At 45.4% G+C, this 24,985-nt stretch overlaps 1 protein-coding gene across 9 annotated transcripts; it reads left to right on the top strand.

The window, feature by feature from the left end:
- Positions 1–32: 32 nt before the first annotated feature.
- Positions 33–24,734, top strand: arhgef11 (Rho guanine nucleotide exchange factor (GEF) 11). 9 transcript variants are annotated; one of them, XM_047594714.1, is made up of 42 exons: positions 33–1,793; positions 4,002–4,016; positions 4,277–4,368; positions 4,446–4,553; positions 4,746–4,795; positions 4,890–4,947; positions 5,044–5,243; positions 5,330–5,401; positions 5,544–5,651; positions 5,947–5,995; positions 6,172–6,209; positions 6,343–6,435; positions 6,914–6,976; positions 9,702–9,806; positions 9,988–10,086; positions 10,357–10,399; positions 10,537–10,633; positions 11,813–11,935; positions 12,512–12,535; positions 12,729–12,855; positions 13,236–13,329; positions 13,720–13,749; positions 13,922–14,051; positions 14,139–14,345; positions 14,555–14,602; positions 14,813–14,961; positions 15,059–15,199; positions 15,622–15,698; positions 15,789–15,914; positions 17,245–17,362; positions 17,455–17,603; positions 17,691–17,766; positions 17,851–18,033; positions 18,132–18,213; positions 18,299–18,376; positions 18,523–18,572; positions 18,656–18,802; positions 18,950–19,183; positions 19,405–19,506; positions 19,652–19,935; positions 21,103–21,235; positions 21,338–24,734. In XM_047594714.1, the coding sequence occupies exons 1-42, from the start codon at positions 1,759–1,761 to the stop codon at positions 21,385–21,387; spliced, it is 4,287 nt and encodes a 1,428-aa protein (XP_047450670.1). In that variant the 5' UTR covers positions 33–1,758; the 3' UTR covers positions 21,388–24,734. The 9 variants fall into 9 exon arrangements, with proteins under 9 accessions (XP_047450670.1, XP_047450715.1, XP_047450707.1 ...); XM_047594721.1 differs by having other exon boundaries at positions 34–1,793; positions 4,449–4,553; XM_047594759.1 differs by lacking the exon at positions 6,343–6,435.
- Positions 24,735–24,985: the final 251 nt, after the last annotated feature.

Below are 24,985 nucleotides of genomic sequence, written 5' to 3'. Positions count from 1 at the left end.
ACCATCCAGGGGAGGGTACCGTTCTGTCTCGCCTGCTCGTATGATCTTTGAGAACATGGTGTGTTGGTGGATCAGCAGCCGGCCAGCCAAGGCATCAAGACAACAACACAGCAGACAGCAATATTTTAAGGACTGCGACGAAATGTATCCAATAAATGTATGCAACGGAGGACTGTGATTGCTGTTGGATTGTGTCGGGGGACCGAGAAGGAGAAGGGAAAACCTGATTTACTGCTGTGTTTTTGGAAAGAAGACCGAAGGTGGAGCTGTGCTGGAATCGCATCGCCTCTTTTGCTCGCTCGCTGATGTGCAACTTTGTGTCCGATTTTTGCACGGAGACGAGGCTATTGGATACGCCGAGCTGGGACTTGCATGGACTCTCGCTATTTCCAGTGACACTAGCGTGCAGACATGTTAGCCTTTCATTTTGTAGTCGTAGCGGGTTAACCGGATCGTTAGCCAGCCAGCTAGCGCGCAGGGTCGCTGCTCAAAGCCGACCACAAAGCGCCTCGGGTCCGCGTTAGCGCTAACGCCATGCCGCTGGTTCAAAGCGGCCCATTAGAGCTAACTTCGGCGAGCTAACGTTAGCTGGACAACGCACGTCGCTTTGGGTGGGCGTTATCACTCTCCACAGTGGTCTAAGTAAATGAGTCACGACATAAAATCCAGGCGTACGTTTAACTTTCGATTTGCACTGTGTTTACTTTTACTATTAGCCCACAACGGCTGGACTGGCTAATAGCGTAGCCTGCTAATTAGCTAGCCTGCCTGTTAGCCACTGGGTTTGTTGTTGTTTACAGTGGGCTGGAATTTAAATTTCTTCCAGTTAACGTCAAAGCGAGCTTCAAAGTTACAGCGGTGTTAAATTTTCCCTTTTTTTGTTTATTTGTAAGCCCGAGGTACGTTCTTGTGTGTGTTTAGTAATTTGCACTAGCTAGCAATTAGCCACCCGTCAGTACGTTTAACATAAGTAATGAAAATAACCGAGCTTTAACTGCGAAGGCATCAGGCTCAGAAAGGTTGGCTTGTTCCCGATTATTTCGGCTGGCGTGTCTGCTCAAAGCTCCACACGTAAACAAGTCTCTGTGTGTGTGTATGTCTGGCTGAGCTTTTAGTGTTTGCTTTTCATGCTATCACTAAATCTCCATTTACATGAATCCGGTGGTATTATCCGCGAGTCAGTTAATGCTCGTCCTTGCAGTCACTTTGAGCTTTGATGAATTAGCTTTTCACGCACACACTGACAGACATGGTTGCTGTTGTCCTCCTGCAGCACACTGAGACACATCAGCCGTTCATTCATGATTGATGACCTGAGGAAGCCGGTTGTCATTTCTTTTTTTTTTTCCCCCCACTACAGCCAAACCACCCCATCTCTGCCACTTTTAAGCTGCTTGTTAATGTTTTGTAACCACTAATGCAACCTAGTGGTGAAGCATACTGTGAAGACGAGTTTTGGGTGTCAGTTTTTAAGCGGCACTTTGTTTTAAACTCCCATCGATTTCTAACCGGAGCCGGTGGTGTGGATGGGAACATGAGGAGGGCCCTGTCAGATCTGAACCAGCTTCTGAGTGGTTTCAGGGTCTGATCCGAGCGCAGAAGAGAAGAGAGCCCCACTGAGAGCGTGGATTGAAAACTGAAGAGGAAAGAGACGACGGCGGCGATGATGATGATGATGAGGATAAGGATAAAAGTGGCCCAGTGACAGTGTTGATCCCACACCGGCAGGAAGCAGAGGACTGTCAGAAGGCTGCAGGCATGAGTCTCCGACAACCCACCTCCACGCTGGACAGGTATGAGCCCCTCACACGCTGCACTCAGACGGCTTCTCTGCTTAAATGTGCATCACTTGCTCTTACAAAAAAAAAAAGCAGAGGTCAAGTCTGGGCCGCAGGATGAACAAGTTAGTCAGGTTGTTAACTTGGGTGGTGATATTGATGCAAATGGTATGCGAGGGTGCAGACTCCTTAATACATCATCAGTTATTTTCCCACGCCAGCTTCTAGCAAAATATACCGTCATTCGCGAGATTGAGTCGCCGCTTTGCCGCTCGAACGCCACGCTGTGACCCTTCACCTGCCGTGCCCGCGCCCTCTGTGTGGTTCATCTCGTCCGTGCCGTTGCCGTATCTGTTTTTGGCATCTCTGTCTTTATCGTGTGTCTTTCCTGTTTCTCCCGCTGTCAACTGTTTCCCCGTGGTGTGTTCGTGTGCACGCGCCCGCTCCTCCCCACCGCCGCGTCTCTGTGTGTGTGCGCGTCGTGCTGCGACAGCGCGGCGGCCGACAGGAGAAACGCCCACCTGTTCAGGTAGGACGGCTGCCCGTCGGTCGCTGGTGCTCCAGTGGGTTACGGGGGGTTTGTGACTGTTAACAGATTGTGCGACAGCGGCAGAGGATTTCTCAGAGGATAATATTGAAACAGCACACGGTAAATAACCTATATGTGTTAAAAAAAGTGCTGTGACATTGGGGTACAGTTTACTTATTCACATCAGCCACACACATCCTATGGCTTTGTTTTTCTAATGGCATGTTTACATGGTTAATAACAGAAGAATGCCTTTGCCCGCAAACTTTATTGAGTTTGTCCAGTAGATCAAGATGACCCAGACAGAGTATTCCACATCGCTGTCACCGTGGATTCATCTTTTCAAATACCTGTTAAACAGCTGGTTATTTTACTACTTCAGGTCCTAGAAACTCGTCACATCGCCTGGTGCTTACCGCATGAGGGGAAAATCATTTTTGGAAAGAATTGATTTAGAGAAATGATAAGATTAAGCATTTACGTGGGTTTTTGTCAGATTATCAAAGGTTTCCAATCACGACTTTCAGTTCAGTTCCCTCCGATCTGGCCTCTGTCGAGTTTAATGGTTACACAAGTCATTTTAGTTCAAATTTTAGTCCATGTAAACACAGCCAATGTTGAGGATAATAATAGTCATTTAAAAGATTGGATTAAAGCTTTATTCGGTTCACTTTTCATACAGCTTGTTTTGTCCGAGCCACAAGCCTGAACCTCTGAAGTATTCAACCCTTTAAGACCTAAACATCTGGATGAATTAAAGGAAATCTTGCGGGTGTTTGAATCACCGTAACTCACCAATGGACAAAATTCAAAGTGTGGCCGAACACCGGGAAGTTGCACTTCCTGGTTTAAAAGCTGTCATTCCGGTAATGATGACGCACTGCTGCTGTTCGGAGACCCAGGAAGACAGAGCTGTGTTTGTTGACAAATAAAAATTCTCGAATCCTTGAAATCCTTGAAACTGTTGTGAGTTATGGTAATTCAAAAAAAAAAAAAATTTATTGACAGCTGACTTAAAGAAATATCTTAAATATCTCATTTAAGCTTGTTTTGTTTTCCTTTATAACCCTGCACGATCAGAAAAAAATCTGCACAGACATTGTCTAGCGTTGCACTGAATGTAATAGGCGAACAAACAAATATTGACTGAAGTCCACACATTCCTTGAAATTCTCCCCATGTATCCACACCTACATTTCATTAGTGTGTTTGCATGCTGAGTGTGTTTACATTTTGCATGTGAATAAAATGATCCGAGTTTCACGTGTCAAGCAGCGTTTTTGTAGGATTGTGGTCATTAGTGCAAGTTCATATCGTAGTGAATGTGAATCAGTCAGATATGTCCTTTAAGTGTTTCATTGATTATTGGCTGTACAAGTACAAGGAGCCTAATAAGTTCAAATCTTAGTAAACCAGAACCAGTCCGCCTGCATTGAACCCAAGTGATTCCTTAATGCCGACCTGTGTTTGGACCATTCGTTTAAGTATTTACTCTGCATGTGTTCTTGTGTCACACACCTTTAAATAAATATATACTTGTGGGTCATGGCTGCGTTTAGTGTTTACAATCTGTGAGAGTATAAAGGGCGTCGGGATGGTCTGAATCTTGTTTCTTTGTGTATCCTTCATTCTGAATTCCTTCTCTGTTTTCTCTGTCCCCTTTTTCCGTCTTTTCTGTCATGCTTCGCTTTCAGCCCCTTTGCCGCTTGGTGAGTTTTCCTGTTAATTGCTTCCTCTGCCGTCTCTTTGCTCGTCTCCCACTGTTTCTACCCCAACAAATCATTTTCTCCGTTCTCTTCTTGGCCTTTTTCTTTTTTTCCTTATACATCTCCCTCAGTCTTCATTTATTCCCCTCAGAGCTTCCCTCTCCTCCCAATCCAGCCAAACCTCCTGCAGTGGTTTCTAAGTCGCCTTCTTTAGCATCATCTCGCGCTAAACCCTCCTTCTACTCTCGTCCCCTCAAACCCAGGCTCAGCAGTCTGACCATTGGCGACTCGGAGCGCAAATCCTCCTCCACTCAGCAGAGGGAGCCCGTGGCAGAAGTCATAGCTGAGAGCGCAGGTGACTGGGACTTCCTGTTTCTCCTTTGTGTCCGGATTGATTCGGAATAACGCTCAAAAACCCCTTTTCTCTCCCAGCAGCTCCTGGCCTGGTCCAGAGATGCGTGGTGGTGCAAAAGGATCAGCTGGGCTTCGGCTTCACAGTGTGCGGTGAGAGGGTGAAGCTCGTGCAGAATGTCCGACCAGGTGGGTCATTTATGTATATGACGCTTTCTCCTCCTTGTTTTCAGGATCTGACATGTTTAGCTGACTGATTCTGTCTTTTCCGGGTTTTGAAAACTCAGGATCAATTACAAGGACCTCGAATTAGTTGTTTGCAATAGCACACACAGTTTGACACGAGTTGAAACCACGTTCTTCTTCTTTGCTTCTCCTCAGGCGGTGCAGCAGTCAAAGCCGGGGTTCATGAAGGGGATCGCATCATAAAGGTTTCCACTACCTTCTATTCCAGACCGAAGGTTCCTTACCGCTTCAATTAGCGACTAACTTCCCCTTCTTTGTTTTTTTCCACGCGTCTCTCAGGTGAACGGCTCGCTGGTGTCCGCCATGTCGCATCAGGAGGTGGTAAAGCTCATAAAGTGTGAGTTGGACTCGTTTTGATGTTTTTTTAAATTTCACGCGTGACGCCCGCGCCCGCGCCTTTTTCAAAGTCGAATTCCACGTTGTCGCCCCGCAGCCGGACCGTACGTCGCTCTCACGCTGCAAGGGCCGCCCCCGTCAGCCGCCACCGTGCCCCTCGAGCCCCTCCCCACTGACTTCGCAGCCAATCGAAGAACGTCCCTAGGAGGAGAGGCTCCGCCCCCTCCACCTCCCCCATTGCCCTCTGGACTAAGCGGCACCCCTTCCCAAAGAATCACAGGACCCAAACCACTACAGGCGAGTGGATATCAGTTGATATAATATTAGTTGACGTTAACACGGTGAGAATAAATGATTGACTGTGATAACTGTTTTTTTTTTAGGACCCAGAAGTACAGAAACATGCTACTCAGATACTCAGGAAAATGCTCGAGCAGGAAGAGGCCGAGCTGCAGGTACGAACAGAAAGAAATGAGGATTTCTCGCAGGGACTCATAACGACTAACGCTGTTATATATATATATATACTTGAGAGTTGTACGTGCTGCGTCGTATCATCTGCTGTTGATAACCACATTGAGACGGACTGATTTGCAGGACTTAATGGACAAGCAGCTGAAGAACCCGTCTCCATCGCTGGAGGAGCGGATCGAGAGCGCCAAGAGGAGGGCTCACCAAGTCCGGATCAAGATACAGCAAGATACGGTGAGGACGTCAGGCTCCTCACTTTATGTGAGACGTTTTGTTTGATATCTGACACCAGGCCACATTTCCAGGTCTAACGTGTCACGTTCAGGAAGTGTGGAAAAGTTCAAATGTGGACAAAAGCGACCTAATGTCCACATTTAAATGTTGCATTAACTGTCTGTGCTTTTACCCCTGATTGGCCCCAAATAGTCAATCAATTCTCATGTTATACCAACATTCAAGGATAATTTACTTCTAATAAAAACCTAGTATTGTACTTAAAATTAACGGATGCTTTATTCTTTTTCCCCAGGAGGGAACAAGATCGGAATCAGCCACGAGTTACCTTATAGCAGGAGAAGGTTTGTCTCTACGTATGCTTTTAGAAATCTGATTAAATATTGGAGACATGTTGATTCTGAAGCGTAGCATGCATATGTAGTACAGCTTTAATAAATCTGAATATAAGGCTACACATTCACTAAAAACAAATCAGTGGCTTCACGAGTGGATGTTAAAACACTGTGTCCTCTCGCAGGACGCCTGTCAGTGGACTCCAGTGAAGGAGACATGGAGGTAGGACATGCAGTCTTTCACAGACTACTGAGATTGTGAGTTTGCGCATGTGATTGTCCCACTCATCCCGTCGACTTCGTCCTCCCTCCCTCCTCTTTTCCCCCTCCTCCTCCTCCTCCTCCCCCCTTCCCAGGCCTGTGAGAGTCCCCACTCCTCCCCCTTATTTTCCTTCAGGACCCCCCTACACCGATGCCAGAGCTCCGACACACACACCCTGTCTGACTCGGTGAGACTGACACGCACATGCTTTCGGTTTAAAAATCAGTCAGCAGCCGGCGGATACAGCTAGAGTTTAAAATAACATTTTTTGGGATGCAGAAACTCGTGGCGCAACATTTTCCAGTAACATCTCCAGCCCCGTTTTTCGTAAATGCAAAAACCAGGGCCGCATTCTTAGCTGCTGTATCATTTATTCTGACATGCTGACCCTGCAGGGAACAATTACTCGCTGGCTGGTAGACGTCGCTCCGTTCTTTCCTCTTCATTCGGCGCTCTCAGTTTCCATCTGGCGGTGCTTAACTGTTTGAAATGAACGAGAGGAGCGCTGAGGCTGAGACAATGACCTGTCGCCACCGCTTCAGTTCATATTTCATGAGTCACACTTCTTTTGTTCCGAGCGCCGCGTGCACGCACTGTGAATGTAAACACCCGCGTGTAGCCTTCAGCGTGTGACCAAGTGTTTTTCGAATCTGTGTGTGTCCAAGGGTGGGAAGGCCCAGATCATCGGCCCAGAGGAGGAAGACGAAGATGGCTGTTTGCTGAATGAGGTGATTTTTCTTAACATTGTATTTCTGTTGTCGTATTGTCTCCCTACGGTTCTACATATGTAGAGGTTCACCGGAGTGAACCAGTGTTTGGGTGTGGCAGCACGTTCGCTGAATGAACTAAGGAAACATCATGTTTACTAGTGAAGTCAACATTGGTAGCAGAGGCTGGTTTGAAAATGGCTACTAACTACAAAGTACCGTATTTTCCGCACTATAAGGCGCAGCTAAAAACCTCCAATTTCCTCAAAAGCTGACAGTGCGCCTTATAATCCGGTGCGCCTTATATATGGACCAATATTGAGCCACAACAGGTCTCGCAACTACGGTAAGCAGCCGCCGACTTCATTTTCCCCCGTAGGAGAAGAAGCGCGCGGTGCATGCTGGGATATATGACTGCGCGAGGCGTGCCGTTTCCTTTCCATTTGTGTGTTTATGTAAAGGCCCCAAAATGGCTCCTATTAAGAGACACGCTTACGACGCAGAGTTTAAACTCAAGGCGATCAGTCACGCAGTAGAACACGGGTTAATTTAACATTAACGAATCAATGGTGCGGAAGTGGAGGAAGCAACAAGATGACCTGCGCCAAGTAAAGAAGATACCGCGTCACTGACTTTACCTCAGGGAAAAATAATAAAACAGCTGTTTATTCATTTTGGGAGTGAACGGAGTTGTCAGAACGCTGGTTTGTAATCTATTAATAAAGTTTGACTGGCCCATCTGACTGTTTTGTTGACATTCCCTTTAGCGCAGCTCTAATGGATGCATAACGTAACCCCAGCCTCTACTGTAGCGTCTATTCTATGCGCCTTGTAATGCGGTGCGCCTTATATATGAACAAAGTTTTAAAATAGGCCATTCATTGGAGGTGCGCCTTATAGTGCGGAAAATACGGTACTGAAATTTGAGGAAACCAGACCATGCGAGTGTTGGAAAAATGAAGTCAACATATGGAAACGAATCACTGAGCTGGACATAAAGGAGCGAGCGCTAGCTGTCGCGCTGGGGCTGGAAGGAAGAGCCCGGGAGACTACTTTGTGGACATCAGAGACAAAGACGACACAAGGGGTCACATTAAAGATGTGCAGCTGAGGACGAGACCCTAATAGTGAACGAAAACATGTCCCCAGATGAAAAAGTCCTTCTCGAGTTCCACAAACCGTTTGACCATACATCAGCAGGTAGACTGCACAAGCTCATTCAAAGCTCAGGGAACAAAGATGAGGACTGTCTTGCTATTTTGCAACAGATAGTTCATGACTGCGACATATGTTAAAGATTCAGTAAAACGAAGAGTTCAGAGAACTTCAGCATCAAGACAAGAACAACAGCGGGACACAGTGCCCGGAGCAACAGGCTGCTGCAAAGACACAATCGGACTCTCACAGACATCATCTTGAAGGTGAAACAGGAAAACAGATGTGACTGGCAGACTGCTCTACACTGGGCCCTTATGGCTAAGAACTGTATGCACAATGTCCATGGTTATAGCTCACATCAGCTTGTATTTGGTCAAATCCCTAATCTTCCCTCTGTGCTAGTTGATAAATGCACCGGAAGGTACTACAGTGAGTGTAAAGGTAGGAGAAGACATAAGCTTCTAGGAAAACTTTCACTGGAGCTGAGTGTTCAGAGAGGTTAAGAAGAGCACTGCATAAGCAGCTCAGACCCACAGATATGGGTCTATGAGACAGGAGACAAGGTGTATTACAAACCAACAGACAGTGCAGAGTGGAAGGGCCCAGGGGTTGTTGTTGGTCAAGATGGCGCTGTTGTATTTGTTAGACATGGAGGTATCCTTAATCGAGAGCATCACTCAAGACTTAATAAGATACACACACATTCTCAGGATGAGCTCACGTTACAAGATGATGTTCACAGAGAAAAAGAAAGATGCACGAAACAGAGCAGCAGGCACGAGTGTTGCCTCAGAGAAACAGGTCGCTCACATAGTGACCAAAACACAAACAATGACAACGAACGGTGACAGTGGAGAATTTAATACAGGTGAAGGGGTGTATCCACCAGTGACACAACCCAAAATGGATCGCAGTGTGTGTGATAATTCTTTTGTCCCTACTGCAAGAGTAAAGTTGAGAACAGGACAGACTGTAACCCTTATGAAAAGAGATGAGCATGTTCCATGTAGAGCTGAAGTTCTAGGCAGAGCAGGCAAAGTCACAGGTCAGTACAAAAACTGGTATATAAACGTGCAACATATTGAACCAGATGGTGGTGATGGACAAAAGGAAGCAGTTGATGTGTCAGGTGTCAGCAGCCTCAGCATTGAATCAGACGTCACAGATGCTGATGTGTTTATAACAAAAGATGTATCATTTGACGTAGCTAAACAGGAAGAGATAAAAAAAAAAAACTGGCACGACAGTAATGATTTTGAAGAAGTTGAAGATGCAGGCCAAGTATATAAAGTGATTCTCCATTGTACAGAGTTGGATGTTTGGGCAGTTGTTGGGTGCACCTTCAGAAACCATTAGTCTTGTCGGTTTTTTCCCCCATTTTCTTGTGAGATATATGCTTCTATGACTGAGCACTGATTCAATATACCTACAGGAATTGCTCCCTTTTACCTGCTTTGACAGACTGTCTTTGTTCACGCCACCAAGTCAACCTATGTCGATGCATTCAAATTTGGATATAATCTAGTCCGTCCCTTCATTTATACATTTAGCCATGATGTTTTTCTCTTCCTTTCCGTCTCTCTTTTAGATGGATGGTCCGTTCCAGGACATTGAGCTGTTGAAAACACGACCTGCACACATGACAGTGTTCATGAGATACGTCTTCACCCAGCTCCTGGATCCCAACCCTCTGGTCAGTCACAGTACATCCTTCATTTACGTTTTCATTTTGTGTTTTCTTTTGGTTTCTTTAGTAATCTCAGAAATAAAATTTATTCTGCTGTTTTGGACCACATTGTTATTTAGCACATTACAGACAAAGCAAATTATGTGGGTCTGGTTTCTTACACTTAATGTCTTTGTTTCTCCAACAGCTGTTTTACCTGTCAGTAGAGGCTTACCTTGGATCCAGTCCTAAAGATGCCCGTGCACTTGCACCTCAGATCTGCTCCCATTTCCTTGATCCAGATGCTGTAAGTGCAAACAGGCCTCAATGATTTTAATGTTGGTGTCTCTGTCGGTTTCATGGGTAATAATCCAGCATTTATATTGTTGTTGCTTTATAAATAACAATAATACAGTTGACGGTTTGAAATACTCATAAAGAGAATGTGATAAACCAGCTTCCGTTATCTGAAGTTATAAACTCTAAACTGTAAAATTACACGCACCTTGTATCATGTTGTACAGTTAATAAATAAGGACGGTATCTGGAACATGAGTTTTCTTTTTTCTCCTTATAGCCACTGAAAATCAAAGTAAGAGAGGAGTACCTCACAGATATCGGTAAGACAGCTTTAATATTCATGCTCTAATTGCATCTCTCCTTTCAGATTAAAAAATTTAATTATATTGCTCTGGTATGTGACTGATGATTAAGTGGTTAAGTGTACCTGATGACACAATGTCCACTGTCCCTTCAGAAGGCAGACTTCATGCCCAGGAGGACATCAGGGGACCTCTGTCAGAGCTGCAGCAGCAGGTGCTGCCGGACATCCAGGACCAGATACAAGACTACAGGTTCAGATCATCAATACTGGGAGTTATAGATGGTTTAAGCATAATTTAGGCTTCTGTGCTTAAGTGTTGCAGAGGCTCCAGTGTTGACACACACCCTTTCGCCAACAGTGTGCGGACCTCACAGCGTCGCTGACAATGCAGCTACTCGCTGCAGCGATGCAGGGCGCAAGAGCTGCCATTAGTTCGCTTGGTAGTCACGTGTTTCTGCTCTAGTATTTCCAGCTGCTACTCCATCTCTGCAATTTTTGAATTGACTGATTTGGAATCAATAAAGAATAAGTTAACTGAGGTGGTTTGGAGGTACAGACATTTGTATGACTCTGCAAAATTTCGACGGAATTCAGCTGAAATATCTGCGAAAGTTTCAGCCGTCATTGTTGAGAGTGAAACAGGAAGTGGAAACAAAAGTGAACCCGACTGACAAAAAAAAGGCACAGCGCCATCTAGTGTTTGGGTGGTGTTTTTACAGAGTTCTATACCTACTGCTCATACTGTTGTTTATCAGGAGGTATTTTTTAAGGCTCTCAGTTTGCTGATGACCTGAAGAATGGACCTGTCAAACCCCCACTCTTTCAAAAGGCTGCTGATATTTGAATAAATCACTGTGTCCTGCACAGTAACCGGTATCTGCTGCCAAATCTCCTCTTCTCCTCGGATGCGGAGCAGCTCGCGGATCTCACGGTCTTGCCAGTCGGCTGCCATGATCGATAAAAAAAGTGTGGGATATCACTATACAAGCTGTATGTGTATATATATGTATATATATATTTTTTTTATACAAGCTGTATATAAACACAGTCGCACTTGCGTTCCCCGACAACTGATGTTATGGGATTAGACCAAAACTTTGTTCTGTTTTTGAACTGCGAGAAGCTCAGAAACAGAGCAGGTACATCAACGTCACGGGGTAAATTAGTGGATGCCTGTTGACACTGAAGCCGTAGCAATAAAATTCCGGGTCGATTGCTGAGTGTTTTGACCTGGGTCAAAATGCGGGGTTGACCCTTTCACACTGCACGAAAAACCCGGCCTTAAAATAGCCCTTGGTCAGTTTTCATGTTTTGCCATCAGGAAGATCTTGTCTAATGTGGTGGAGTAGATGAATACATTTATCCTCACTGTGGGATAAATTAAAGGATTATCTTATCTCAACCTAACCTGGCTTGTGTGTCCGAACAGAAACAAGCAGATGATGGGTCTCGGCTCTCTGTTTGGAGAAGGAGACCTGCAGCACCTTGATGGAGACCCGGCGAAAGAGAAACAGGTGGTGGAGAAACAGGTCACCGCTCTCTGGGAGATACTGTGAGTCTCTGACTTATTCAGATAAATTGTAAAATGTAAACTGCAGCAATTTATGGTCCATTGTGACGGTTCATTTACTAGAACATTTGACTCACCTTTGTCTAAGTGAAGATGTCTTTATGTCCCTGGACCGTTGAATTACATGTGTGACCGTATTTTAAACTGAAACTGTTCACCTCTCAACTAACTGTGCACTGCTTTACTGTATGTTTCGACAGAAGAACTGAATATTAACATGCACACATTAAGACTGAGCCAGGTTTGCCTAGCAACAGGTTCTGTTGTGAGGCACCCAATAAAACTCTTACTATAAAGCAACAAGAAGCTCACAGCCGCTATCATGACAAAGGTCACTACCTTAGCCATGAGCCCAGGAAACCACATGACATTTACTCCTTTGACTTTTCATACACACAAGGCGATTTCCGTCACATGACTCTGCCACTGTGCATTCAGTTTCTCACTCTGAACGCACTGGATTTGCCTCGGAGAAGTTACGCTGGATGTCTCTTTGAAAGCTTGTGATTTATCGCACGAGGACTTAACACCCTTTTTATGTCTCTCTCTTTGGTCCAGATCAAAGCATGAAGAGGACAGAAGGTAAAATAAAACGAGCGCCCTTTTGTATATGGACAGTAACAGTAGCTTTCACCTTTTATCTTTTAACTCGTCTTCACACCTTTTCTTTGCCTGTTTACATCCTTTCCCTTTCCGGTCGGTCCTGCTCACTTCTCCCCTCACCATGTTTTGTCTCTTCCTCCCCGTCTCCACTCATCCGCTTGGTCCCCCTCAGTTCTCCTCTGGCATCAGCTGTGCTCCTTTACCTGCGACACTCTGGCATTAAGCTCAGGGACTCCAAAGTCTTCCCCGGTCTGAGCACAGAGAAGGAGAAGTGGCTCGCTTTCTTAAAGACGAAGAAGGTAAGATTGCATCCTCCCGGTTTAAAAGCATTTCTATTGTAATGAAGCTACACAAGCAAAGTTTCCTGCCCAGTCACCTCACTTTTTAACATTACACAAGGACTGAACAGCTTCTTGTGCGTTTTTGTTCAGTCTAGTTCTTGTAGCTCACATTGTCCCCATCTTTTTGCTCCTTCTACTGTACTTCTGCTGTAATGGTGGTTATCAGCTGGCCGTTCTAATCGGATATATACAGAAATTTGATGCGGCCGTAACAGTGGAAGCGATTGGCATGTTTTTGAACATGGAGTTTGTGTTTCCTGCCACAGCTGCTCACATCTGAAGAGAATTTAACAGAAGCTTTTATATGTGGCTTGACTTGATGTCTCCTCTCTCTGCAGCTGAGTGTTGTCAAGAAAGAAAAAGATGGCGAGGATAAGAAGAGAAATCCCATCCTGAAGTACATCGGCAAACCCCGGACCGCATCCCAGTCCAGTAAGTTGAAGCCCTCACGCATCTATGAATAGAAAATGAAAAAAAAAAAACACAAATAATGAGAGACTTTGTGATTCTGTAACTATAGCCTGACATCTAAACTCATGGTTAATATGCTACAAGGCTAATACACATACATGATCAGCATTTGGTCTGTCAGCGGTCGTTATTAGCTGACGGTACTGATACACTCACACACCGTATCAGAAACACGCACATGTGACGCTCTCCTTCATTATCACATACTATTGATTTCTTTCTGTCCTTTGTTCGCCTTCCATTCCTTTTCCAGGTTTATTTATTGATCACTTGAATCTTTATTTTTGCCTTGATTTCTGATTTCACGTTTTTTTGTTGTTGTTTGTTTGTTTGTTTGTTTGCATTTTTTAGCATTCCATATCCCGTTGTCACCCACCGAAGGTACTCGCCTTTTTTATCGTGTTCATTTTACGCCTGTTTTCAAGTCAAACTCCGCTTTCCAGCTGACAGATTGCTTGCATTTCCAGCACATACACACCCCCCAGGACTTACTGCTTGCGATGTGTGCGAACTGTTTTGTTGCCGTGCAATTAAGTGACGTGTTTGCTTGCAGTTCGTCCCGGCAGCGTGAGGAACATCATCCAGCAGTTTGAGAATCACACGGAGGCCGAGGAGGAGGGGGGGGAGGGCGCCGACGCCCAGACGCTCTCCTCTAGCAGCCTGGGGTACGAAGGCATGGACAGGTGGCTACTTTTCCTCTTTAACTGGATCATCATTATCCTGAAAGATGAAAACAAACATTCATTTTTGTCCCGCCCTCTCTCCTCCAGCCCCACCGTCTCAGTCCGCTTGGCGCGCAGCGAGTCCCTGAAAGCTCAGGGGGAAGGTCGCCGGCGGGGAGTCGCCTCGGGGGCCGAGTCTGTGCCCCGCTCCCGCAGCGATGTGGACATGGAGGACTGCGGGGAGGAGAGGGAAGGTCCGGGCCTCAGGCCGCTGCAGCACAGCACCTCGTCATCAGCGTCCAGCAGCTCCAACCGGTAAAGATTCAAGTCTCCTCAGGGAGCTCTCAGAGTTCAGGCTTTTTTTTAAAAAAAAAAAGCCCACAGACATGGCTCAGTTTGTCTTCATTTAAACAGCCCTCAAGGAGTCTCTGCCTTCAAGGAGAACTTTACACCCTCGACATTACCCCCAAACACCTGCAGGTTTTCACCTCATGCCATCTCTCTCTCCACTCTCTCAAACTCAGGTCTCTAGAGAACCCTACACCCCCATACACCCCTCGGTCTAGACGCAGGTGAGTCACGCTGCCGCAGTCCCCACGGCAACACTGACCGTAGATGATCAAGTGTCAGACATTCTAGCGAAGTTGAAACAAGAAAGAAATCTATATTCAACCAGCGTTCAAGTCGTAGGAGATTATCATGAGCTCACGCTTGTTTTTATTCTCCCCTTTGTCTCTGCTGTCCTGTTCACCACATGTGCTCGTGTGCATGTGAACGTGTAGGAGCATGGACTCGTCGCCGGGCAGGCTGCCAGACACTATATCGCTGGAGGAGGAAGTCTCTGACGGACAAAACTGGCAGGACACGGTCACGCCCCATGTCCTCGCAGGGCTCAGCCCGAGAGAAGTGGACAGGCAGGCAGTCATATACGGTACAGTTTCATTTCAGTAGAGATTTTAGTAAGTAGTAAACGTGTCACAGTGTCTGTATCATATGTCTCACGACCTCTCACCCCTCCTCCTCTGCAGAGCTCTTCACCACTGAGGCGTCCCACCTGCGAACTTTGCGAGTCCTGGACCAGGTTTTTTTCCAGAAAATGAGATCTGTGCTGAACTCGGACGAGCTCGCCTGCATCTTTCCCAATCTTCACAAAGTGTACGAACTCCACGGTGAGTCGGCGTGAATGTGTCTGTCAGATTCTACGCAGCGCGGAAACAAAGGAAAAACGCACGCACGTTTCTGGTGTCATCATTTGGAAGAATGTTGCCGATATTTGCTTTATTTCTCTTTTATCTTCTCTTTTATTCTCTCTAATTGTGTGTTTGCTCAGTAAAATGAGTTCTACTTTGTGTTAGGTGCGTTCAGGGCCGCTAGTTGCTAAGTAAATAATAATAAGTGCGGCAAATACTAAGAAAAGGTCATAAATGTAATCTCAGTGCGCAGCTTTACAAAGTCAATATGTATTCTAGGCTTTAATTTTGAGCTGAGCCATATAGTACAGAACGTCATTTATGAGTGATACTAACACAGCGCACGTTTACTTGCTGTTTTATTTCTGCCTCAATGTTTCTTTTGCTTTATTTCTCTGCAGAAAGACTGTGTGAGGCAATGAAGAAGCGGCGAGAAACTCCTATCGTTCAGGACATCGGGGATGTGATGCTGGCCAGGGTGAGCTTAATAAGCCCATTTTTAATCTCCTTATCCCGACATGAAGCGCGTTTGCGTGAATGCATGTTGACAGCGGCGTGCTTTTTCCAGTTCGAAGGCGCAGCTGGAGACGAGTTTCAGGAGCAGGCGTCCCAGCTGTGCTGCCAGCAGTCTCAGGCTCTGGAGCTCATCAAGAACAAACAGCGGAAAGACCCCCGCTTCGCTCACATTATCCAGGTTAGCATCCAACACCTCCTGGCAAAACAAAACACGTTTGACCAAATCCCATCTATGTACTGTGGCACTAGTTTCTGTACTATTTATGATTCTATTCATTAGAAAGAAAAAGATGTATGCAGCGTAGACCTAATTAGGATATGTGTGCCATTAATAGCCGACATAGGGTTGACTGTAAGTTCAATCCTATGTTAATTATAATGGAATAATGGTATTATTTATCTGAAAAAGCTTAAGTTAAACTCACCTTCATAATCTACTTCATAGTTTTGTAGTTTCATGTTTTGTTGTTTCTATACGCACATAAACAGAAAGTGTTTATAACAGCACTGTCATAGAGAGTCTGTAAAACAGCAGATTGGTGGCTTGCGTCGGAGTTGTGCTGCTGTGGTGGTTTATACAAAACTAACCGTTTAACTGGTTGTGGTGATGTTTTTGGGGTTAAAGCTTTTTTTTCCGCATGTTTTTTGCTATCATGAACATCCCTGGCTACTTTTATATGAATGAAGAAGCATTGATTTCAGGAACTAGATTTATGGACAATTTTAGTTTGCTTAATGTTAATCCATTATACGCTCTACTTCATGTAGCGCACTTGAAAAGCACTTAGAAACGTATGTACCTTCATATTAAGCTTACTTGCTATTATTATTATTATTGCTAAGGCTGCATAAATAGCAGGACGGTGCACCTTCAAATGCAGTATCAGTGTTCTTCCCAGTTTCACCTGATCTTCATACAGTCTGACAGAAAGCTAGTTTTGCTACAGCCTTTGGTAGACTGCTGTCAACTGCCTGAGATAATCATGACCTGCAGAGGGCAGTATTATGACAAAACTGCCAAAAAGAGAGCAGAGAAAGAGAAGAGATGAGCTAGGCTTGGTTACTTTTCATGGTTTTAGCTCGTCACGGAAAAAATGTTTGCGTTTCCGTTAATGAAATGAACACTAATTGTGTTATTTATAGTTTTATTTATAGCCGGAGGGTCTCATCTGGCACGAAGCATGAATTTGTGAAAGTTTCAGAGAAGACACCTTGGAATGATAATAACAGCTGTTCCTAATGTGTCCACTGTTTTAGAAGTGGACAGAACACAGGACTAAGCAGCAGACATTTCATTTTTTTTTAGGATCATTTATTAAACGCAAACATTCTCCTAATTTCCTTGTTCCTCTTTGCACTGAAACAAATGGTAGTTGTTATTACTGGCTTGTACGTGGCCCCTGAACTAAAATGAGTTTGACACCCGTGCTCTCCACATAGCAGACCGTAGTCTCACTCTGCAGATAAGGAGTTGTGTTTCCTTCACGCTTGCCTGCGTTTTTCCTCAGGAGTGTGAGGCGAGTCCTCTGTGTCGGAGGCTGCAGCTCAAAGACCTGCTGGTGTCCGAGATGCAGCGACTCACCAAGTACCCTCTGCTGCTGGACAACATCATTAAACACACGAAGGGTGAGGAGTCGGGAGACGCGCGGCCGCCGGCGGACGAAAGCTTAAGCAAATGAAATGGTGTTACAGAAAGATGTTCTTGTCTTCCTCTTCAGCTGGCTCTTCGGACCTCCCCTCCCTCCGGCGCGCGCAGGCTTGTTGCCGAGGGATACTGCAGGCCGTCAACGAAGACGTCAGGGAGACGGAACACCGGCAGCGCCTCAGCCAGTACCAGCGCAGACTGGACGCCGCCCCTCAGTTTAAGGTGATTTAGCTGTTAAACCGTTTCTTTCTTCGTTTTTTTGTCGCTTTAAATAGAGGCCGGCATCAATTATCGGTTTCTGTCTCACAGAGTTTGGACCTCACCACAAAGAGGATGATTCACGAAGGTCCTCTCACCTGGAAACTCAGCAAAGATAAGCAGATAGGTGGGTTTCACGGCGGCGGTGCGTGGAATCTCGTCGGTTTGGCTCCATCCGCTCTGGTCACATGTCTGTGTGTCTGTCTGTCAGAGATCCAGGCGCTGCTGCTGTCGGACTGCCTGGTCCTCCTCCAGAGGGGCCCGGACGATCGGCTGCAGCTGCGTTTTCCGTCCCGCTGGCTGGGCGGAGGCGGAGGAGGCAGCGGAGACAACAAGACCTCGTTCAGCCCTCTGGTGAAGCTGGAATCGCTGCTTGTTCGCTCCGTAGCTACAGGTACCCCCCCACCCCACCCCAGTAGCATCTTTTAGACAAGGCAAAAAAAATTGTTATTTGTCGTGTCTGTGGCTTCACCTTCTTGTCGTCCTCTCCAGACAACAAAGCCCTGTACGTCATCAGCACCACGGAGAGGCAGATCTACGAGCTGGTGGCCGGGACGTCGTCGGAGAAAAACACGTACGCTCTGCTCTGAGGTTAACGCGTCCAACGTTGTGTCAGCCTTTCTGTGAGCACGTGTTGATTTGGGATTTTTGTTTCGCAGTTGGAAAGATTTACTTGAAAAGAGCATCTGTCCGGAGGGCGGCTCGTCCCCTCTATGCGAGCAGAGGCCACCTTTACCGTGAGTAAATTCATGGAAACAAAAATGTCACTAGATAGCTGGATGATGTCTAACGTGTGCTCACTCTTCATGCAAGTCCAGTTGTCTTTGATTTCTATTTTTCCCCAAATGACTGGGAAGCTTCACACTGTTTCTCTGTCCTCTAGATCCCCCAGCGTGCGCAGTGCGTCTCCAAACAACAGCAGCGCCGGTGACGGTAACGATAACCAAACGGCAAACGCGTCAGCCTGGTCTTCTGCCTTGAACGATTGCCTCTAACTTCTAACTTCTAACTTCCAGACAACTCGATCGCGGAGCAGTCGGAACCCCTGGAGACGCACTCCAACGATGACGCCGCCTCAGACAACACGCCCATGGACCAGTCGGGAGCTTTCACCTGCGGGGAAACGGCCACTGCCTGTGTGGCAGAGGCTGCTTTAGAGGATGGTGAGAATAACCAGGGCTCAGAGCATTCCAGCACCGTGCCGGATCTCCAGCGTGTGGCGTTTGATCACGATAAAGAAAAAAAAGAATCTGAAGTGGGGCGAGAGGCCACAAAGATGTTGTTGACACTTTTTTTCCGTGCCCTCATAGTCGAGAGACTGCGGGAGCTCATATTACGAGACCTGGAAGAGGACGGCCAGAGCCACAATTCGGACGACACGCCCACCAACGAGACGGCCAACGGCAGGAGCTTGTTCGGTGAGAGGCAGCGGCCTCACTCTTTCGAGACCGTCCTCAAATTCAGCACGGACGACTGCGAGGCCGAGCCGGAGGACATTCCTATCCCAGACACGGGGCAACAGGGCGTCAAGGTCGTGAGGAAAGGTAACGAATGGGAAGTTTTGCCGACGATCGCCCGTTAGGATGAACATCCGTGGTGTCGGTTTAAATCTGGGTGTCTGTACTGGCTGCCGTCCTTTGCATGTGTCCTCCACCGCGCTCTTTTCCTTTGGTCTGCTTACAGTAAAGAACACAATTACACGCTAAACTCTAAATTTTTCACCTCTTCACACTCTTCCAAACACACGTCTATCTTCTGTGTGTAGCTGTGGTTGCGGGTCCTCCTTCCTCTTCTTCTTCTGTCCCTGACGATGTCACGCCCTCCTCCGATCAATCATCCGAGTCGAGAGACGAGGCCCAAACGCAGGGTAATGACGACCGGATCGGTCGACCGCTCTGGTTTTTTATCAGACATGAGACGTGCAATTTGACTTTAGTAGACGTGGTGAAGATAATGTTGGTGAACATTCTGCCCCTGAGCTCGCTCACGAATACACTTTCTCACATCTCCAGGGAACTTTTTCTACTTGATGATGCCCACAGACCAGGGAGAGAGCATCACCGACGATCTCACCGACCCTCCCACGCCCACCGTCGCCCACTTCCCTCCGCCCCTGGAGGAGGGGGTGTCGGCGTGGACGGGGGCGGGCGAGGAAGCGCTCGCCTTCCCGCCGGAGTCCGACCGGGCGGAGGCGGAAGAAGCGCGCCAGAGGACGCAGCAGAGTCACGTGATTAAAAACGTGGATGAGATTTTTCACACTATCGAGGGCCTGATGAGCAAGCTGCGGAAACTGAAGGTGAGTCTGCGACGAGGCGTCGAAAGAAGACGGTTTCCGCTTAAGTTGCTTGAGTCAGTTATCCTTGGCTCGGACCGGTTGGCGTCAGACTTGTCAGCCTGCGCACACGACATGATTTGAAGAAAACTGATTTTTGACAGAACCGTGCAGATTTTAAAACGTAAATATCAAACAGATATATCACAATAGAATCAAGTTCCAATAGAAAAAAATATCCCAGAAAGAAACAGAGGTTTATCTTCTATTTTAATTTTGATCGAGGATCAAATGCTTTTAGAAAATGTGCTTGTGGATCAGGTCAGATGAGAGAGTTAGCAGTTGGAGACGTTTAAATGTGGATGTGTTAACAGTCGCAGTGCCAGATAATTCACGTCCAAACTTTTGACTGGTGTATGTTAACGTTTGTACTGACTAATTACTGGCGATTTATCCTTCTGCGGCAATTTGACGCTGTAGCTACGGCACCTGACGTGCACCTTCCCAGAACTGTAACTACAGACCACAAGAGCTGTGATTGGTTTGCGTGGTAGTAGCTTTTTCTACTTTAGTATTTTAGGCTGCTTTTCCATCTTGGCAATTTTCAAATTGATTGTTTTGGATCAACAAAGATGTAACACCATTTGAAAAATGAAACCGACTGTCAAAAAAGACACAGCTCAGACCAGAGTTTGGGTGGTGTTTTTACAGACTGACAAGTGTGTGTGTGTATATATATATATATATATAAATTGTGCTTAAGGTCTGGGACAGATTTCTCCTCAGATTTGTTGTCCTTAATAACATCAACGTCCCCAGAAATGCACAGAACGTCCTCCCATACTCAGCTTCCTACGAACCAGTTCCTCTGACGTATTCTCTGTGTTCTGTGTTGCTGGGATTTCACTGAAAGTTACCGTTGATCCACATTTAATAACTTCAACTCCAACCAGCCGCTCGGTCCTCTCCCCATTCAAAGAGTCAAACCTATCACAGCTGACCAGTCGCCACCTAGTGACTGAATGGTGTAATTACAGAACAATGGTGGGCTCACTAAAAAGCTTGTCAATTTATTACTGAACTGAATCCTGATTAAAAAAAAACAAAAAAAATAAGGACTTATCCAACTTCTTTGTGGCTCTGATTTTTAAATTTTGTGTTTGTTAATGGCAAATGTCGATGTTTCACCAGGACATAGAGAAAGCCCACCACAAGCTCCTAGAAAGCCTCAGAGATCCCTCCATCAATCAAGAGTCAGAGGACCAACGGTGTTGCTCAGCAACCGTCTCCAGGACGCCATCTTTAGATCGCAGCTCAGGAGACGGTGAGTCTGCACTGAATTTTAAACTTTACTAACACGGAGGACGCAATTTCCCCCGCGTGGCAAACTAAATAACATGTTCTCTTTTCTGTTGAACCCACACAGGTAAAGAGGGGAGTCCAGCTGAGCCCAAACTTTTATCAACCGGATTCTGAGGAGGTTAGACGCACTCTGACTAACTTCATCTTGATTGTTGGCATACACGTGCACCTTTACCTACCCACTGTCAGACTCTAGCGCCCCCCCCACATGCCTCCTCTCCCCCCAGCACGCACCAGCCAGCGGCGCAGAACGTTAAAAAGACCATCGCAACCTTTCTTTTTTGTTTGCTTCTGTCGCCCTGGGATACCAGGAAGGTGGTCGGACCCGCCGAGGTTTTCCGAGGTCTTCGGACTTCCACCCATACCATGAGGGAATATAAGGACACTGAAGAAAAAGTATGAAGGAACAAAAAGAGAAAGAAGACAAGTTGACTGGAAATGGGAAAAAAAAAAAAAAGTTGGAAGAAGTATTGAAAGTGGAAAACTGACCAAGTTGGATATTAGTGAAGGAAAATGACTTTGTATGTATGGCTTTGAAGAGCTGGTTGAAGGAATGGAGCAGAAAAGTGTCGAAATGTTAATTTAAGGAGAAATCTGAGGAACCCCAGCACTTTACCCACAACGCATCTCTCTGTCAATTCGTCCTGTGAAGTGGACAGATCAGGGACTGGAGGATTCAGGCTTCGTTTGAGCAGAGGGGGGGGAGGGCAGTGCTGGAGCCAAGATGGCGTCCGGCCCCCTCGGCCCCTCCGACTGGTTGCTTTACACTGAGTTCACCTGCCGCCTCGGCCGAAGGACTGTGTCTATATAATTCAGGTTATTTGCACTGGGTAAGGAAACCAATTTCACACAAGCACCATGTAACTGTCGTTCATCTCTGACACTCACTGTGGAAGAAACACTAGAGTTTAGACTCACTCACATGCTTAAACTACATGAAGGCGGTTCGTTTACCAGATTCATACTCAGTTTCATTTTAGAATCACTAGTGCACTGTTTACTACTGAAGTGCTGGCAGGGTTTCTCTTCAGCGCTGCTTCAGAGGCATGCAGGGATCTCAGCGGTTCATATCTCAGCTCTTCTGATCATGTAAAGTTCTTTTTTTTTTTTTTTTTTTTTTAAGTTTAAACATTCAGGAGATTTTTTTTTGGATGTTCCAGACTCTAGACGGGCGGTGTCGGCAAGCGCGATTAACGCGGGGCAGGCAAATACAGATTCAAACCCAGAAACTTGAATTTTCACCGAAAACGCGAAGCGTCGCACCGGCGTCGCCGTCGTTGTTCTGCGGCGCGTGGTGTAAATATGGCGACTTCCCTGGTAAATACTGTGAACCAGCACCTCCTCCCCATCTCCCATACGTAGAGTCGATAACCTCCCAGCACACTACCCACGCCGTGAAAGAACTGCGCTCTTTACCAAGTAATTTTACAGCAACGGGAGCTCCTTCCCAATGGAGGTTTCATTTAGCAGGAGAAAGATAAAGCTTTGTAAGAATAGTTTGAAATTTGGGAAACACTCTCACTTTCTCACTTGTCCAAACAATTGACTGACTAAGGCGGAAAAAGTGGACGGGGGCCTTCTCCAAGGATTGCCTCCAAACATTCCAAACACTAATCTAACGTATTACATCTTCCTTTGTCCTGGAGTTGTTCAGAAGACGTTCAGGACTCCAACATGCAGCTTTTTTTTAACACTATGTTCATCTAGCCAAGTTAAGCTAGCCATTTGTAACGCACACAAACAAGAGAGGCACTAAAGCGCATTTCCCAGAAGTCAGACTATTCCTACGACTATTTTTGGATCATCCTTGATGTTCCTTACTTCCTTAAGCAAGCATAACCAGCAAAGACTGACACTAAAGCCAAGTGCTTTTCTACTTTTTCCTCCGACTGCGGACTAAGTGTCTGCTGCCACTACTACTAATAACAGAAAGGTGAAAGCCTACCTCTTAGTTAGACTTTTATTCCGGCGGTCGGTGATGAGAGACGGTTTCGTTGTTCCCCATTTCGGTTGGTCCGCGAGTTGCACATGTGATGGTGTTCATTTTAAAAAGATAATTTTGCAAGTCAAGAAAATCTTTTTCGTTTGAAAGCAACACTAATATCATCCTACAGAAAGAAGGAAAAGGCATTAAAAAAGGAGCTTGTGGAGAAATGTTATCGCGTATTTAGTGGTTCAGATTTTCCACAAACCGTCACTTTGAACACTATCTTTTAAAACACACCATGTGTGACTCCTGGTCCAATCCTTCCAAATGTGGTTTCTCGTCATCTACTACCGTACCCCCCAAAAAAAGAAGGTCCCGAGCAGGTCCATCGGAAGTGGTGAGACATCACCTCTCTACACCCGGCAGAAAGGAAAATCCATATTTAAACCATTACAAGTAAACAACTCGTAACCAAGTGCAGATTTTTTTTTTTTTTTTTTTAAATACACATCTCTTGCTGAACAGAAACACTGGACTCAATTAGATTTGAGCTGGTTTCAAATACTAACTGAGGAGTCTGTCATCAGCGTCAGGATTATTTACAACAACGCTACCAAACACCAAACTGAACCAAACCAGGAGCAGGTTCCATTTCACAGCGGCGTCATCGTCACGTTTCACTGTCTGGTAGGGAAGCATTTCACTCTTCGGCCGTCGCACTCTGAAAGAGGAGCGGCTGTTGGGTTTGTACAAAGAAAATGAAATGCAACTAAGGAAAAAGAAATGATAGCAGTGCTACTGATTGTCGGCTTTTTTTTCTTTCTTTTTTTTTAATTTTTTTTTTTACATAATTGAAAAAGGAATTTGTTGTTGCTAAAAATATAAAAATGTTCTACCAAAGTGAAATATTTCTTCAGAGTTGTCGAAGAGGACGCTTGGTCAAACACCTCAGACCTGGACACTGAAGACTTGTTAGTGTGAAGGTCTGAGCTGGTTGAATAAAAAAACTAAATAAATCTTTCCATCATTTCCTTCCTTCTCATCCCTCACTACACTATTTTTTCACCTCCACTTTCTACCTCTACACGTCTTTCTATCTCCAGTCATTTCTTTTTCATCCCTTTTTATCTTGTACATTGACACAAGCGCCGTAAACAAGCTATAACTGATTCCATTTTTTTTAATATCTTGCACAAACAAAACTTCCCTGCACAGTGCAAACTACTGTATGCATAAACACGACTTTCATCTCGTTGTCTTTTTGTTTTGTCTTTTTTTAAAAAAAAAAATCTTGTTCACACATGTTATATAGAGATCAGACCCACTTGTTTTATATATGTTAATTTTTTTCTGTAAAGCCTTAGTCCTCGTATTCGATTTTATTTTTGTAGATATGATTAAAAAAGGATGTATAAATTATTTTCTTCTCCTTTTTGTTTTTAAAATTGGTGAGATTGTTAGCTGCACAGAAGGAAAAAAAAGCTGTCTCAAATTCATGTGTTTTGTGAGATTAAAAAGAAACTGGAAAAAAAAATGAATTGTGAGTTTTTTGGATCAAAGATGTCATTTGTATGTGCTGTTTATGTCTAAATTCATGCTACCTTACCACTCCTCTAAATAATTTTTTTTTTATGTATTTATTTATTTTAATTTTTTAAAATCAGTAAAATAACATCCTTTGTTCAATACATTATGTTGGTGGCCTGCAATTTGCAAAGGAAAGGGGAAAAGACTGGACCTTAATTAAGTTTTATGCTCTGTGAAGCTGAAACGTCCCAAGTGATC

The sequence above is a fragment of the Mugil cephalus genome, chromosome 1 (genome assembly GCF_022458985.1).
Source record: "Mugil cephalus isolate CIBA_MC_2020 chromosome 1, CIBA_Mcephalus_1.1, whole genome shotgun sequence".
Classification (NCBI taxonomy): domain Eukaryota; kingdom Metazoa; phylum Chordata; class Actinopteri; order Mugiliformes; family Mugilidae; genus Mugil; species Mugil cephalus.
Note: the sequence above shows the minus strand (reverse complement) of the source record. Positions and strands in the feature narration are given on the sequence as shown.